The sequence below is a fragment of the Mastigoproctus giganteus genome, chromosome 9 (assembly GCF_048544385.1).
Source record: "Mastigoproctus giganteus isolate SK-2022 chromosome 9, ASM4854438v1, whole genome shotgun sequence".
Lineage (NCBI taxonomy): Eukaryota > Metazoa > Arthropoda > Arachnida > Uropygi > Thelyphonidae > Mastigoproctus > Mastigoproctus giganteus.
The window spans coordinates 75,801,667-75,820,491 of NC_143583.1; the positions used below are offsets into that span (position 1 = coordinate 75,801,667).

General features: G+C 36.6%; 1 protein-coding gene across 2 annotated transcripts in view; it reads right to left on the reverse strand.

Annotated features, from left to right (window-relative positions):
- Stt3B (catalytic subunit 3B of the oligosaccharyltransferase complex) overlaps positions 1-18,825 on the reverse strand; it is a 247,533-nt gene that overhangs the window by 111,733 nt on the left and 116,975 nt on the right. For both annotated transcript variants that reach the window (XM_090381684.1, XM_090381685.1), the window contains exon 10: positions 4,142-4,345. In XM_090381684.1, coding sequence (XP_090237810.1) covers positions 4,142-4,345 — 204 coding nt within the window. The remainder of the gene's footprint in view (positions 1-4,141; positions 4,346-18,825) is intronic.

Below are 18,825 nucleotides of genomic sequence, written 5' to 3' on the forward strand. Positions count from 1 at the left end.
TGGTAGTATGGATTATCCCAACCTCAGAGGCCTTATTGCAGATGATGCATGATGGTCAGTCTATCATTTTGATCTATTATTTTGATATTTTTCATCATGGGGCATGATGGTCAGTCTATCATTTTGATCTATTATTTTGATATTTTAGTTTTTGGTAGTTTCTTTAACCTTTTTTGGTGATATTTCATGTCTTTTGGAACTGGTACCTTCGAGGGGGGTACCGCTAAATTATTTATAATTGGCATTATTTTAAATTTACATCATTTTTTATTAATTGGGTTTAATGACTTAATTGACTAAATTATACAGGGGATTATCGACTACCTTTTGGTCTTATTATCTCTACTTTCCTTTCCCTGTTTGTTTATTTTATATTATTTTGCGTTTCGTTTCGCTCTGTATTATTGCCGTACTACTGGCTGATGTTTTTATTTTAAATATCATATTTATTTTAATTATCAGATATATATATATATATATATAAAGACAGTACACATAAAGGTCAGACAATCTGACCAAGTTTTACAGTTATTTCTAACCACTAGAGAACTAGCCCATATAATCCAGCAGCAGATCCTACCCTGCTACCATAGAGGTCATCATGAATCTTCCAGTTGAAGATCCTCTCATGGCCAATGCATCTCTCCTTCATGTTTATTTCCAATGTTTCCAACCTCATTGCCTAAGACTACAGGCTTACAAAAACAAAATACACTGTGATCACAGTATGAGCAACCTTACAGACCAGACCACATTGTCCAATCCCACAAATAAGACCACATCTTTTCCCCAAGAATTCTTCACAGGTTTTGTGTCACCTGTAAACTTGGAAGAATTTTGCTACTATCTAATGCACAAGCAGATTTAAGAAAGGTTCCATAAACATATCATATTAACACAAACTACTAATTTCTGTAGCTGGTCTGCAATTAGTAAGAACTTTTAGCATTCAAAGAGCAACACAAGCTACAAAATTCTGACTTCTCAAGCCAGACAGTTCTGGGTCAGATATAAATTTAACTAGGAAAACATTTTAATATATTTTATTATATAAACAACAGTGCAGTCAATGTACATTTATGCATTAAAATGCATAAATATACTGCTTGGTATAAGTTTTCATTATATTATTTTTATATGAATGTTTGGCTGTAAGTAGTAATTTCTGATAACATCAACCATTTTAAATTACATTTCAATATTAAATCAACTAATATTTTTTTTCATCTAAAATCAGATTTTGAGAGAGAAAAAAAAACTTGAATTCATAAAAGAAAGAAAAAAGCTTTTTTGTCTAGATGTCTATAAAAGTGTTACGAGGGTGTTCAATAAATTGCTATCTACCTACAAAGGAAAAAAGGTAGAGGCAAAAATCTGTTTTGTTTTTTTAATATAACTCCCCTGAACTTCAATACACATGTTCCATTTTGATAGCAATGAAGAAATACCACACAAATAAAATTCTTTGTCCTGTCCATCAAAGAACACAGAAACAGCAGACTTCAGTTCGTTATCATCAGCAAAGCGACAATCAACATACATTTTTCTTGAGATGTCAAAAGAGGAAATAGTCACTGGAAGCCAGATCCAGACTGTGAGGTGGGTGGGTAAGTTCTGTAAAGTTAGTCTCTCAAAACAGTAGCAACACCATGTGACCTATGCACCAGTGCGGCATCCTGAAGCAGCAGCATACCACTGCAAAGTTTTCCACAGCGTTTTTCCTTTATGACATCCCTTAGGTTGTACAGTAGGGATGCATATGACTCTCCAGTGACTATTTGCTTGTGTCCCAAATAGTGAATGTACAAAATTCCCTCAGCATCCTAAAAAATGGGCCCATAATCTTGCCAGCTAAAGGTTGTATCTGAAATGTTTTGGGTGGGAGAGAACCCTTGTGCTTCTATTGCGCTGATTCTTGCTTGGTCTCAGGATCCCGGTAATGAACCCATGTTCAATCTCTTCCATAAAGCTGTAAATTCTCCTCACAACAGTATTCTAAATTGCTTCTGCACAGGAGTCAAAATTCTGTGGACCCACCTTGACTTTAATCATCCTGAATGTTCATGGAAGTTGATTATAACTGTTCCTTCTATCATATTCCCTAGAGATTTTGGAAACCTTTAAATGCCTGTCATTCAGCACAAAGGTTTTGCACAGCTTGGCACATTTCTGGAGTGGTTGCCATCACAGGCCTTCCTGGACGTGGATCATCTTCAATAGACTCATTATCCCACTTGAATTGTTTTGCCTGGAATTTCACCTGGTACTGTGAATCTGCACTGTTGCCATACACAGCCACCACACAATGACCTTTGACCCATTTCCTTCTTGGTGAGAAACTTAACTGAACGATGCTCTAATTTCAGCAAATCCATAATTTGATACAGGTGTCTTCCTTCTTTCTGTTACAGCAGCACAACCTAAAAACATAATGGGATCAAAATTAGTATGATTCAAATTGAGATATGTAGGAACATGATAAATCATGACTCATTGAAATAACTATGGGATGTACCTTGGGTAGATAATTTATTGAATGCCCCTAATATGTCTTCAAAAGTACTACTATTTAACTACAAAATACAGCCACTCCACGGCTTACGTAATACTTGACTTACGGAAATTCGACTTTATGCAAGTTCTTGCCGGCCGGTGCAAACTTAAAAAAAAAAAAAAAAAAAATCATGGAAATGTATTTTGCATACTGTAAGAATAAATAGGGGTATCGTGAAAATATCGTAATGTGAACCCAATAACAATTTTTTTTTTGTTATTTGCTATATAACTAAGCTATTTATCTTTCTAAAAGGAAATTTTTATAATGGAAATTGCACTACACTTTCATCGTTATCATATGTTCCATTATAAGAATCAATTTCGAATGCCTTTGTGTTATTTTTCTAAAACACATTTCTAGAAGTCACTACCATTAAACAAAAACAGTTTGCACTTTCCGGTTTATTGGGCTTTTCTGTTAGCGCAATCAATTATAAATGGGTAGTAAATTCTATGTTACTGCATTTGCAATAATACCGATAACTGGAATTCTGTGGGTTTTTACATTATGATAAAATGAGTTCCCCTTCACCGAAATCTTCAATCACATAAAAAACAAATAAATTTTCAGAATCTTCTCTTCATTCTGATTTACTTATTACAATGGTGGAGGGAAAGGGACCAAAAGAAAGTGCAAGTGCTGGCAGTACTAGAAAATGAAACAAAATATATTTAGAAATGAAGATGATTAATTAAGAATCATGAAGCAGGGCAAAGTTCATCATCTATTGCAAGGAATTAGGTCTCGTTGCTTCAACAGGGAATACTATTTTAAGGGACAGTGAACGTATAAAAGAACATGTTAAAGAATCAATGCATTTAAGATCAACAGTGATCACAAAACAGCATTCCGGTGCTATATCAAAGATGAAAAAGCTATTAATAATATCGATGGAAAATCAGATTCAGAAGCAAGTGCCCCTGAGTCCAATGGCCATTCAAGCAAAAGCAAGAAGTATTTATAAAGATATTAAGGACAAGTACAGTGAACCCCAACCCAAGTTCGTGGCAAGCAACGGGTGGTTTAATAGGTTCAAGCATCGCACTGGTTTCCACAACATTAAAGTATGCAGTGAAGTCACCAGTGCCGATTCTGCAACTGCAGAGAAATTGTGATATGTTGGGAAAAAAATCATTCTAAATCTCCACAGCCCTCAACTTCTACTTGCTGATGTTATGCCTGTCTCTTCTCTTTTTGTAATTTTATAATTTTGAAATTTTTGTACACTTTTATCATTTTATCATTTTTCCTGTGCATGAGTTAAAAAAAATTGAATAAATAATTCTATTTACACGTTCGTTGAGCATTTCTTTTTTTGCTTCAATCAAATTTGCGAGTGCTGCATAAGCATTTAGGGAAATTCTGACTTACATAGAGTTCCGCAGAATGCAACCCTTACATAAGTCGGGGAGTGGCTGTAATTGAAATTGGTGTTTTCAGTTATACTTTTATTGACATACCTTTCTTTGTTCCTCTTTTGAGGAACAAAAAAGGTATCAAAATGGCAAATGCCAAATCTCTGTGATACATAAGGAAATTAACTTCTAAAGATTCATAGATTAATTTGAAACAAATGTTACTTACTGAAGACTCTTTCATCATTAATACTTTTTATGCAATACCAAAGCCCCACAGGAAATGTTGATACTAACACATGAAGATCAAAGAAAAATGAGAACCACGTTGTGGGTTGATGTTCGGATACTGAAGCAATAATTGGAATATGAATTTTGGCATACCCGGTGTCCCATAGTGAATAAAATCTTCCACTCCATGGTGCAATATGACCTGAAATTAAGTTAAGACTTACGGAATAAATCACCACAAAATTACCAAGTTATACTACTTTTCATTGTGTTGTGTAAATATTTCATTTTTACATAAAATAGCTTTCAGCACCATGATTGATATCCAGAACTGCCAATTCTCCATTAGTGTAATACAATCACCCTAATTTTTAACTTCCAAACAGGTAAAAATGTTCTACACAGTAGTTCTATCAACCATATGAAATTTTGAGGATACTCTATATAATATTTTTATGTACTATTTTAAATGTATTTCCCTTGCTAATCTTTGCAGGCTGAATTTAAATTATGGACTAATGTGCCAGTCAAACAGCAGGCAAATGGGAACAGCTGCTGCTCAACATAACTGATTGCTTATGTGAAATCAATGCTAAGTCATATATATGTAGGTTATTCAGTCAAGTTCCATTTTCAGCCAGAAAGAATAACTTTTTTTTGTCAGATCTATATAACAGTTGGGCAAATTTTTTTTGGCAATTATAATTATTTGTCATTTTAACACAAAGCCAAAAAGTAGGATACACATTTGTCATTCACTTCCAGTTAGTTTAAAGAAAAAGACCTAAAACAATTCATAAGGAGAAAAGTGTCATATATTGGAAAGACTACCCATCCTAGAGTGCTGTCAGAGTGGTGTATGCAATTCACATGGGGAATGTATTAGTATTCATGATGCAGTTTCACAATTCCCAATAACTACTGTCACTAAGAATTTGCAATTTAGCTCATGATGTCCATCTCAGTATTGCCTCTTATGGAAAGCATCATGCAAATCCACTTTCACATGCATAAGATTTCAGTCATCTTCCAAAGATGTAAAGGCAGAATTATACAGAGCAACTTTTAAACAAAGATCAAATGTAAGAAAGTCAAAAGGTGATTTATGCAGAGATTGCAATTATTGGTGTTTATTTCTGTTTGTTTTTATTTATTTGCCCTTTTCTTGGTTCTTCCATAAAGAATGCAATATAAAAGTGAAAACACCAATAATGATGATCAGAATGATTTTTTTTTTTTTTTTTTTATTAGTCAGCTAAGATGAGACCCATATTTACTATTTTGGTAAATGATAAAAGGAATTCAATTTATTCTGCATCAACAAAAAAAGTCAACTGATCATAATTTACCCATTACTAAACAGTAATCAATGACCAGTTCCACTTTGGATTTGCAGATTCTCTACCAACTACTTTGGTAGGCACCTTATTCCAATGGTCAATAGCATGCTGCCCAAATAGAGATCTAAACAAAATCTAATCTTCTCTTGAAATTTTATATTCATGTCATCTGCTGGCATGAATATACCTCTTCCATTCATTCTGCATATTCTTTTAAGGGTGTTAACCACCTCAACCATGTCATCCCTGATCTGCAAGCTCTGTAGTCCACATCTTCTAACACACTCCTTATGGGGACAACTCACAGCACTCCTAACTTATCTAATTTACATGTCATTGGACCCCTGTCTAAAATTTGTTTTAAGTGATATCTACAGAGACCTGAATAAAATATTCTTTATAAAGAAGAACAATGATGTCCTCCTCTCTGCTAACAACAAAGATCCTAGAGATCACTGATAATAGATCCAGAGTGCTTACGTTGCAAGTCTACTCAACTCTTTCTCATCCTAAGTCACTTTTAATTCCTTTGCCCCCTCCCCTCCCCTCAGCCAGCAAGTCACCTCCAGATTTCTTTTTACCAAATGCAAGACCTTATGTTTAGTAGAATTAAACTTCAACTGCCATCTTTCAAACCATATTGTGTAACCAATCTGACTCATTCTAAAGTGCTATGGCTTGGTCTTGATTATTTACCATCCAACAACTTTTAAATCACAAGACAACCTTGATGGCTTTCTCTGGGTACCCTCATCATCATGAAAAAGATGAGGAACAAGGGGAGCCTAACCGGGGAACCCACTCATAAAACTAGTCCACTATGAAGAATGCTCATTTATTACCACTCAGCCAGCCCCTTAATCTTCTTAAGGATCTCTAAATAATCCCAGCATTAAACCACCTTCTATAAAAATTCCAAGGAAAGCTGACCAAAGGTGTGCTCTTGCTCCGCAAAAATGTTCCTACACACAATACACTGATACACTTACTGTCACAGGGAGAACAAGCCCAATGAGGCTTTAAAATACTTGACTCTTCCTTTACAAATGCTCTCTCTCCACTCCCTACAATGTACTTTTCTGAGATCATGTCATGTTGTGGTTTTAAGGGCATTTTTACATTTAGAATCCCTAGTAAGAATGCCTGTAATGTAAAAATATGAAACATATTTTTCACGGAGAAAACACATTAAAAGTTTCACATAGAAAACCGTACATTTTTAAAAACTTTGTTACATGAAAAGTTGACTGTAAGAGATCAATACAGACTACCTACACTCTTTACATCTTGACAAAATCATTTATCATTCAGCAATATGTTACAGCACCTTTACTACATAACCTTGATCACTTGCAAACTGAATTAAAGCCCAGAAGACAAAAATAAAATTCCCCATGACACCCATGTGTAAGAACAGTCTCAAACTCAGTAGCCAACATTCTTAACTGCTTTATAATTAGTTAAAAGTTACCAAAACATCCCTCCATCCTTGTAAGTCATCTAACTTTGTTGTTGAATTATCAGTTCCAAAAACCCTAATTATCTTTACTGTTCTTTTATGTTGAAAGTTTCAGTAAGTTTTCTAAAAAATGCTTCTTTGATTTTATTTTTGTAGTCTTTTTTTTTCTTTCCTAATATCTAAAATTATTTTCGTTATAAGTGAATCTTCATTCAATCATTTTCAGTTTATCTGATGAAGTATACGAAATTGTTTCTTACTTGGCCTAGATAATTACAAAAAATTAGTTGTAGTAAGAAACAATTTCTGCCATTTTTTCACTGTAGTGATATTCATTATGCAATTCTGTATGAATACAATTAACTGTTTAAGTCTGCAAATTATAAATTTATAATAGTACGAATATAACTTTATAATGTAATTGTACAACGCAATATGTAACTTAATTTTATGATGTAGCATATATACTTCATATAAACTGAGAACAGTGAAATGTAAATATTGCATTTATGTAACCCTTAGTTTAGGATGGTACTTTAAATTTAAGCCAAGAACATGCCTAAAACCAAGCACTATCTTAACAGCAGAACAAAAAAAGCTCACAGTGGAAATGCTTTGGCTCAGAGAATTGCTGAGGGAGGCTTTATGAATCAGGGTTTTATAGTGTGCACTACTTACAGAGGCCTCTGCAGAGGGTTACAAAGCAGCCAAAGGTGATGCCTCTGTGGGTTTTCAATGGAAAGAGTGCTAGGAGATTAAGCAAAAATTCAACGTTCCAATGTGTGAATATGAGAGCTTGAAAAAGGAAAAAAAAAAGGAAGGATGCCATCTACATGTAGAGGACTCATCATTGTAGAAACCATTATCTTTTAAGGCCACAAAAGATTATTTTGTCGTAAATGTTAGTAATGGTATTAAGAATAGATAATCTGAGGATTACTTAACAAGTATAAAACAACAGTAAGATAAAGCCATAAGTTAGAATTAAATTTGAAAGTGAGGAATTTTGCCAAAACATAACAGGAGGGAATACATGTTGAGAACCTTATCAATCAGTAGGGCCCTGGACAGATTGTGCAAGGTTCATGGGATAGAATTTTCTCAGTATGGGCTGTTTTTAGCAACTAAGAGATACTATTAAATGTTATACCTAAACAGATGACAGATTAGCTGATGAGACTACTGGCAGAAAAGAAATATGCAGGGATGGTTATAAATTATTAGAAATAACAAAAAGAAATAACAATAAATATGATCACATAAAGCAACAGAATTTATATACAATTATACTGTAAATGGCTTTAATTTCACTTTTGATCATAAGTAGTTGACAAAAATAACTAGCAATACCATTAATCAGAATTCACTGTGGTTTAATGGTAGCTGCAAGCAGAGGCAAAAACTGAATTCCTGCAGTGCTTCTATTGAGCAGCATGCTGCGCCAGATGTGGGAAATTACAAGGTCTTTTGTGGGAGTCCTCATATGACAAGCAAATATATAGACAGTGTTAAGGCTACTAAGAGTAAAAACAGGCACGCAAACTTGTACACTAATATAAATCAAATGATAGAAGCCATGCATTCCCAAAAATATGACCTCTATCTTTTGATTCACTGGTGATGATTATATTAGCATTAACAGATGCATAGCATTAGCAGATTCCACAACAAAGGATGGAAGTCTGTTCCACCAACAAACTACCCGCTGGTTAAAGTCAAACTTCCCCACATCTGTCTTTCCTCAATTTGAATTTATGCCCTCTCTGGTGATTATTCTGAGCAAGAGGAGGAATCATATCAGCATTGAGCATGCTCAAACCATTCAAGGCTTTATACACCTCAATCAGATCACCTCTCAGGTGATTAGTCTCCAGACACTAATTTGCAAAACTTAGGCCTTTCTTCGTAAGAGCAACCCTTTGTTCCATTCACTAATCTTGTTGACCTTCTCTGTGATTTGGTTTTTAGGAACATTAGCAACTAAGGCCATATTGCTCCGGGATATGCGGTGGTCATTCCCAGACCTTCTGCATCCTCGGTATTTGGTGGTGACGGGCTCGAACCCCGGTTTAATCAAGAAGCGTGTGCTACGCACTGCTGCTCCTTCCCACCTGGCTACGGAGGCGCCGACCTTCTCTGTACTTGTTCCAACAGCTCTACATCCTTCTTAAAATGAGGCCTCCAGACCTGTATACAATACTCAAAGTGAGACCTGACCATTGCCTTATAAAAGGGGATAATTACCTCCTTATCTCTGCTAGAAAAATTCCTGTATATCATTGACAAGACACTATGAGCTACCCTTGCAGACCATCTGCACTGCTCAGAAAACTTATCTGCCTGCACAATTACCTCCAGGTCAGTTTCGTTCTGGGGCGCCTCCGTAGCCAGGTGGGTAGGAGCAGCAGCGTGTGGCACACGTTTCTTGATTAGACCAGGGTTAGAGCCCGTGACCACTAAATACGGAAGATGCGGAAAGGTCAGGAAATGACCACTAAGGCCATATTGCTCCATATCCATGGAGCAATATGGCCTTAGTTACTAATGCTCCTAAAAACCAAATAACAAACCTTTTCGTTCTCTACCACTGTCAGTGTAGTACCACAGAGTTGATAAGTCACTCTGGGGTTACTGCTTCCCATATGTAATACTTTACATTTGTCAATGTTAAACTTCATTTGCCACCTCTCAGCCCATCTGCTTAACTTTTCTAGATCCTGTTGCAGCAGATTACTGTCAGTGTCCTTACAACCCTGCCAATCTTCATATCGTCTGCAAACTTCGACATTAAGCTTGATATACAATCATCAATATCACTTATAAATACAGAAAACAACAATGGACCCAACACTGAACCCTGAGGGACTCCACTAATAACATTAGTCCACGATGAGCAGTGTCCATTGATTACCACTCTGTCTCCTCCCACTCAACCATCCCTTTATCCATAGCAGCAATTTGCCTCCAATGCCACACTGCTCCAATTTGTTCAGCAGTCGTCCATGTGCAACAGTATCAAAAGCATTTCTAAGGTCCAAATATATTATCTAAGTTATTCTCTGCATCCAGTTCCTTTGTGACCACATCATAGTACCCAAACAAATTGGTCAGGCAAGACTTTCCCTTAACAAAACCATGCTGTGTCCGAGCTATAACTAAAGTCTTGTCTAGATGATCCTGCAGTGCTTCTTTAACCAGTGCCTCCATTAATTTTCCTGGAACAGAAGTTAAACTAACAGGTCTATAATTACTTGTGTCGTCCTTTGATCCACTTTTGTGAATTTGGGTCACATTTGCACATCTCCAGTCCATGGGTACCTCCACTGAGTCCAAAGAAGCTCTCAAAATCATCCTTTGCCAAGGATTTCTCATAATTTGCCTTTGCCTGTCTAATCTCCTTTGTGACTTGGTTACAGACCAACTTATATCTATTGTATGCTTCCATATCACCCAATATCAGGGTGATATGGAAGCATACGTCATATCAACATGTCAGGGAAAGTATTAGAGAAAAGAATATCCTAGACCTCATCATCACACATGAATCAGATGACATAACAGGGCTGACAGTAGAGGAACCAGTAGCAGGAAGTGATCACGGAGTTCTACGGTGGATGATGACGAGAGAGGTAGCAGAAATAAAAGGCAAAGGAATGGGTTTTAATTTCAGAAAAGGAAATTACGATGCCTTAAGGTACTACATGGCCTCTATTAACTGGGTAGATATCGCACTGAGAATGAATACAATTGAACTGTGGTACGCTTTTAAAACATTAATCACAGATGCCTTGAATGCGTATATACCATTAAAAAAAATACTCCACGAGAAGGGTTCCAAGTTGGATGAATAGTGAAGTTGCCACATTACTTGAGCAGAAAAAGGTGGCATGGAAATGTTACAGAGCAATAAAAAGTACTGAAGCCTATAACAGCTACAAGGTGATGTGTAATAGAGCCACAGAAAAGGTTCGACAGGCAAAGGCAGTTTATGAGAAATCACTAGCAAACAGAGCAAAGAGGGGGTTTTTTTTTTTTTTTTTTTTTTGATTTGGTAGTTGTTGGCGCATCGGCTTCTATGGCCATATTGCACCTCCCAAGGTTTTTTGCAGTACTTTGATCCAAGCCCGAGGCGGGAATCGAACCCGCGACCTTGGGTTGCCGGGCAGGTACTTTACCCACTCGGCTAGCCCGGTCGGCTGCAAAGAGGGGGGATAAAGAATTCTTCACATATATAAATGCCAAGAAGAGCAGGACAAATCAGATCGAACCTTTACGTAAGGGAAAGGGGATAGTAATAAATACACCAGCTGCCGTTGCAGATGAACTCAACAGTTATTTTGCATCGATATTTACAAATGAAAAGCCTTTTGTGGCAATGGGAAATTGTGGGAGCGAAGTTAAAAAATATGTAATTAATGATATTGAAATTTCGCAAGATTATTTAATGAAAAAACCTTCGAGCCTACAGACCAGTAAGGCTCCTGGAGTTGATGGAATATACCCTATAATCTTAAGAGAGGCGGCAAGCGAGTGCATTGAACCATTGAGGCTAATTATGCGAGCATCACTAGACTCTGGGGAGATTCCCTTGGATTGGAAAAGTGCAAATGTATCTCCCATACATAAGGGTGGCTCTAAAAGTGAAGTTGGAAATTATCGACCTGTCAGTCTGACTTCAGTAGTAGGGAAAATCATGGAGGCAATGATCAAGGGTGGAATTCAGGATCATTTGGATCGAATTGAAATTCTCAAGAATACTCAGCATGGTTTTGTAAAGGGAAAATCATGTTTAACAAATCTGGTTCGCTATTTCGAAAGGGTCACTCACGAGCTGGATTTAGGGAATAATTTCGACATTGTTTATTTAGATTTCAGCAAAGCTTTTGACTCAGTCCCACATGAGCGGTTGCTTTATAAGCTGGAACAGGTTGGAATCACCGGGAAAATCCTTAGATGGATAGAAGGATGGCTTCAGGGCAGGAGGCAGAGGGTTGTGATAAATGGCTATTCCTCAGATTGGGTTGATGTAAGAAGTGGGGTTCCCCAAGGATCAGTATTAGGACCACTGTTGTTTTTAATTTTCATAAACGACATTGATGAAGGGATAGAGGGCGTGATGTCTAAATTTGCAGATGATGTTAAAATTGGTAGAGTAGTTAATGATCACTGTCAAGCTGAGCTTCTTCAGAGAGACCCAGATAGACTTCAAGAATGGTCAGAAAAATGGCAGCTGTGCTTTAATCCAACAAAGTGTAAGGTATTACACCTGGGAAACAGTAATCCCAAAATAACTTATTCACTTGGTGGAGTTCAATTAAACCCAGTACTGGAGGAAAGGGACTTGGGTGTTACGATATGGTCAGACATGAAATTCTCTGAGCATTGTAAACAGGTTGCAAGGAAGGCCCATGGTGTCCTATCGATGATCTATCGAACTTTTGCAAGTAGAGATAGGGACGCGATAATCCCATTATATAAGGCTTATGTTAGACCACACCTGGAATACTGTGTTCAAGTATGGAGACCGCACCTAAAGAAAGACATTGAACTTCTTGAAAGGGTGCAAAGAAGGGTAACTCGCCTGGTGAGATCGGCAAAAGGGCGTCCTTATGAAGAAAGACTTCGAATATGTGGGTTGCAGAGTTTGGAAACTAGACACCTTAGAGGAGATTTGATTGAGGTGTTTAAGGCTCTGAGAGGCATCAGTAAAATGAACGAGGACAAAATTTTCAAGATTATAAATGATGCTAGAACTAGGGGACATAAATTCAAGTTACGGGGGGAAATGTTTAGATTGGACTGCAGGAAGTTTTATTTTAGCCAGCGAGTTATAAATTACTGGAATAAGTTGCCTTCATGGGTGGTAGAGGCAGACAGTTTGGGGAAATTCAAAGGTCATCTGGATAGTACTTTCCGGTAAGGGAAGCGCATAGGATGATAGGTTTAATTTCCTTTTTATTTATATTTTATTTTATTTATATATATATTTTTTTTATTTATTAATTATTATTATTTATTTTATTTATTTATTTATTTTTATCATTGTTTTGTTCGGATTTTTTTTTTTTTTTTTTTGGCTGGTGCAGCATAAGCCATAGGCTTTCTTGCACCATGCGGCCATTACTAATACTAATAATTTATGTATCCCATGCATTTTTCTTCTCTGCCATATGTCTCATTAGTTCATCTGACATCCATTTAGGCCGAAACCTTGAACAATATTTCTTAGTTGGTATGTAACGCCTAGTAGCTTCCAAGATAAATTCTTTGAATGCTTCCCATTTTGAATTTGCTGTTGTAACATCATAAGTTGGTCCCACCGTATAGAATTTAAATACTGTTTCAGACCACTATAGTCACCTTTACGAAAGCAAAAACCCTTCTCTTTATCCCCTAATTGCAGCTAACTCTTTGAGTAAATCCCACTTCAGCACACTGATCACTACCACCTAATGGTTCCTTTATGTGAAGATTCTTAATGCATGATGAATCACTAGTGATAATCAGATAAAGAGTGTTACTCGCTCTAGTTGCCTCCCGAACATGCTGATGTAGAAAACAATCATCCAATAAATCCACAAAAGCCTTGCTAGTGTGTGAGCAACCAACCCACAAATTCCAGTCAATATCTGGGAAGTTAAAATCCCCCATTATAAGACTCTGATTTACTGGCCCACTCTCTTTCCCTGTACAGTTTCTTATTATACTCATCAGATTCATTAGGCCTATAACACACTCCTACTCTCAATTTTGACCTCCAAATGCTTATGTCACACCAAAATGACTCGACACTGCACTGTCCAGCAATGTCGACTGGCTTCACTTCCTTGGATTTTGTGTTTCTTAACTAATAGAATAACCCCTCCTCCCTTCCTATCCTGTCTATCCTTTCTGTACACATTGTACTCCCCAAATTCCAGTTCTGTATTCCTTATATCTGGGTGACACCACATCTCTGATATCCCAACAAAATCTGACTTTGATGTTTTGAGCAATACCTCAAATTAATCAAATTTATTTATCAAACTTCTAGCATTGGTGTACATGCAAGTATACATGCACCTGTTCCTATTCTTAGCTACCCTAACACAACTCATGTGTTTACTTGTACTGCAATGACTCAAAGCAGTCTCTGAAATACCCTGCATCTTGTTTTCCAGGCTGCTGCTCATTCCAAAATAAGCAGTGCAAGAATCACTTTCACCTCTGACAGTGGCTACTGGCAATCTATTAGTCCTTGTATCCCCCCCAAGCTAGCAGTTTTCCGACACTCACCTAACACTGCCTCGATAGCATCAGCAAATATTCTTGCGCCCTTTCTATTTAAGTGTATCCCATCCCTGTAGAAGCAGTCTCTCCTGTTAACAAGTACAGACCAGGCTGAAAAAAAAATTCTACCCCTTGAGCCTTGCACAATCTTTCCAGGGCCGAATTGACCGACAAATCTCTCATCGTATACTCCTCCTGTTGTGTCTGGGCAGAATTGCTGACACTTTCAAATTCAACCCTAATTCGTGGCTTTTTTTCAACAGTGACCTGTACTTGTTAAGTAATTCCGCCAGTCTCCTACTCTTAACATCATTAGTGCCAACATGTAAAACAATATCACCTTTTGTGCCCTTAAAAGATTATATCTGCTCTACGTCATCAACCTTTGTCTGTAGCAGACATACCCTAGTCCTATTCCACCTATCCTTTTACATGGCATGTTCCCCGTTTCTCTGACAATAGTCACCAACAACTACTGGTTCCTGTGGGACCAGCACATTCTGCCTTGGGGGTTACCGCTGTGTTGCGTGATAATCCAATACATGAATATTTCCCCCCCCCCAGAACTTTACACAAGATTATTTATGCTGATATAAAAAATTTAGTTGTTTTAAATAATCTAAATTGATACAAATTTAAATAAAAATATAAATTTAAAATGATATAAATAATCTAGTGACCATCTATTTTAAAATTTTTAAATTTTAAAATAGATGATCACTTTTGAAAATTTTAAAAATTTTGTTTTAAAATTTTGTTCCTGTGGCCAGTCTCTTCCCACTTTCTCCAACAAATAAGGAATAATTGAAATCAATCATAATATAACTTTTACCATCGCTTTCCCATTCCATCTATACGTGTAGGCTCTCATCATACTCTTTGCAATTTTCTAATCTGTAGCATATCCCCCCACTCACTCTCTCTCTCTCTCTCTCTCTCTCTCTCTCTCTCTCTCTCTCTCTCATTTTACCTTGCTTCCAACAACTTCAACCACAGATTCTATGTTAGGGTGCATTCTGAATCAGTGAAAGCTTTTGTCAGGTTAAGGTTACTTTCGTTTAGCATTAGCATATGATGCAAGAAAGCAAGCTTATACAGAATCATCCAAAAAAATAAATAAAATCTTCCCATTTCACCCATCCATTTGCTCCAAAACTTTGTCCACTTCCTTGAATTCATGTAAGCTATCAACTTCCACAACAGATGGAAGTTTGTTCCAGCAATCAACTATCTGCTGGCTAAAGGCAAATTTCCACACAACTATTCGACAATTATCTTTTCTCAATTTCAGTTTATGCCCCCTCAGGTTTGTAATCTGAGTAAGAGGGAGAATCCCATCAGTATTGAGCCTGCTCAATCCATTCAAGGCGTTATACACCTCAATGAGATCACCTAGCAGGTGCCTAGTTTCCAGACGCTGCAATTTGCAGAACTTAAGCTTTTCTTCGTAAGAGCAACCCTTTGTTCCATTTACTAATCTTGTTGCCCTTCTCTGTACTTGTTCTAGCAACTTTACATCCTTCCTAAAATGAGCCTTCCAGACCTGTACGTAGTACTCAAGGTGTAGCCTGACCATTGCCTTATAAAAGGTGATAATCACCTCCTTAACCCTGCTAGCAAAATTCCTCTATATCAGTGACAAGACCCCCATGACCTACTCTGGAAACCCTCTACACTGTTCAGAAAACTTCATATCTGATTGTACAATTTACCCCCAAGTCTCTTTCAATCTCCAATAGAAGCATGACATCTACTTCCTAAATACATTATATATACCAAACAATCAAATTCATCATCTGTTTCTGAATGACAACTTGTTTATGTGATCTCTATTATATCAGCATCAGCTGTCCTAACCAGGAGTTCAAATTCACTGATTCTTTACCTTACTGCAGATTCACTCCATGAAGTTAAGTTTGTTTCCCCTACTTAAACTTCCCATTCATTTGAAACATTGCCAACATTATCTTTTGCAACCACAAAAAGAAAATTCATAAATGTATGTAAATGTTACTTTGACCCATATCATCATATAAGCATGTATCTACATTGACCCTGCCCCTCCACACTAGGGGTGAACCCTTAAGGTATCCTCAATAATACTAGCAAAGACTTTTGTTCCTTTGTTTTAAAAGGATTTCACATGTACAAAATTAGTTCCATCTATACAAGCGTGAGCTACACTGATAAAAATTTCACCCAAAAGCACTGCAGAGTCCAACCCTTGGATTAATTCAGAAGGCTTTCAACATATATTTCCTCCTACTGTGTCTGGGCAGAATTGCAGACAAACACATTTGGGCCTAACTCGCAGAATTTTTTCAGCATGGTCATCTATTTGTCTTTATTTTGTCTTTCATTCTGAGTTGTTTCCTAGTTATTGAGATAACCATAATTAAGGTCTGTTTTCCATTATCATTTCTGTGCTGATCACTGACATCAGGGATTAAAAGTAGTACAAGTGTTTTAATTTCACAAATCATCTTTTGTCCTATATTTATCCAACAAATCTTCAGTTTGTATATGCTTAATATCATCAACCCCACATGAATAATAATGCTCTCTTTAACCTAACCCCTCCCCAACCCAAAAGTTGACTGTTGTTTACATCATCAATTGTTGCTCCCAGCAGACACATTCTGGTTTTAGTCCAACTATTCTGATAAGAAAAAATGCTACCTGCTCCCCTAACAACAGAATCTCTTGATAAAACTAAATCCTCTTGAACCAGAGCTGTATACACTTGACTATTCTGTTCTGAGAGCTGAATCATTAGTATATCATGTGGCAAGTCACTGATACTTCATACCTAGACAAGTCCCTAGTTTTATTTGTCTCTAGGGAATCCACTCATTTCTTCACTTCTTCAGTGACTAAATTTTATCTAGTAATACACCAAATTTTAAGTTAAGATTGGTACAACAAAGAATAACTGATCTTGAACTTGGAATACATAACTCACAAGTGAAATTACAAAGGCCATTTCCATCTGAGATATATCCTCAGAAAATGTATTCTAAGTAGTATCTACCATTATTAAGGTAGGAACTAAATTTGTACAGTAATACAGATAGCAAAAATTTATTAACTATTGAACTTTAAACTTACAAGATACAAAAAGAAATTTAACTAACAGAATTAGTTTTACAAAAGGAAATTACCAAAATTAAATTTATAAAATTATAAAAAATTTATAAAACACTAAAGAAATTAAAAGCAAAAATTAATCTAGTGAATTCTTTACCCAAACATCTAATCCTTTAAAATTAATCTGCAGAGTGAGAGAGCTGTCTAGGATGGATCTACTTTCAGCAACTGCCAATAGTTACTAATTACCTATGAGCAATATATATTTAGTAAACTATTTTCAGCAACTGCCATTTGCGATAATACTGATAACTGCAATGTGTGGGTTTTTATATGCTATTATGGTGAAATGTGTTCCCCTTCACTAAAATATTCAATCATATAAAAAACAAATTTTCAAAACTTTTTTTTATATGATAGTTATGAAAAATCTTCTCTTCATTCCTATTTACGTATTACAATGGTGAAGGGAGAGCGACCAACAGAAAGTGCAAGTGGTGGTAGTGCCAGGAAACGAAACAAAATTGATTTAAAAATGATGAAAGTTATTAAGAAGGACGAAGCAGGACAAAGTTGGTCATCTACTGCAAGAGAATTAGGTCTCGCTGCTTCAACAATGAATACTATTTTAAAGGACAGTGTACATATAAAAGAACATGTCAAAGGATCAACATACTTAAGATCAACAGTGATCACAAAACTGCATTCAGGTGCTATGTTGAAGATAGAACAGCTATTAATAATATGGATCAGACTCAGAAGCAAGTGCCCCTGAGTCCAATGACCATTCAAGCAAAAGCAGCAAGTATTTATAAAGATATTAAGGATAGGTACGGCAAATCCCAACGCAAGCTCGTGGCAAGCAACGAGTGGTTTAATAGGTTCAAGCATCGAGCTGGTTTCCACAACATTAAAGTATGCAGTGAAGTCGCCAGTGCGGATTCTGCAGCTGCAGAGAATTTGTGATGTGTTAGAAAAAATTTATGAAGGCAGCTCAATGCAGCAAATTTTTAACGTTGATGAGACTGCTCTGTATTGGAAAAAAATGCCTGATCGAACATACATTGCCAAAGAGGAAAAGGAAGACAATGCCAGGTTTCAAGGCTTCAAAAGATAGGGCCAGGCTCTTGCTTGGGGCTAATGCAGCAGGAGATTACAGATTAAAACCACTGCTTGTGTACCATTCTAAAAATCCTTGCGCATTTAAGGGCATCAATAAAGCCACCCTACCCATGCTTTTCCGATCAAACCAGAGAGCATGGATAGCAATATCTTTTGAAGATTGGTTTAAATGCTGCTTCATTCCAGAGGTTGAAAAATATTGTAAAGACGACATTCCTTTCAAGATTTTACTTCTATTAGATAATGCTCCTGGACATCCTACGCATCTAGATGATTTCAATTTGAATGTGAGAGTTATATTTCTACCGCCAAACACAACTTCACTCATCCAACCTATGGATCAGGGTGTTATTTTGAATTTCAAAGCATATTATTTATGCACAATATTTGCTCAGGCATTGTCTG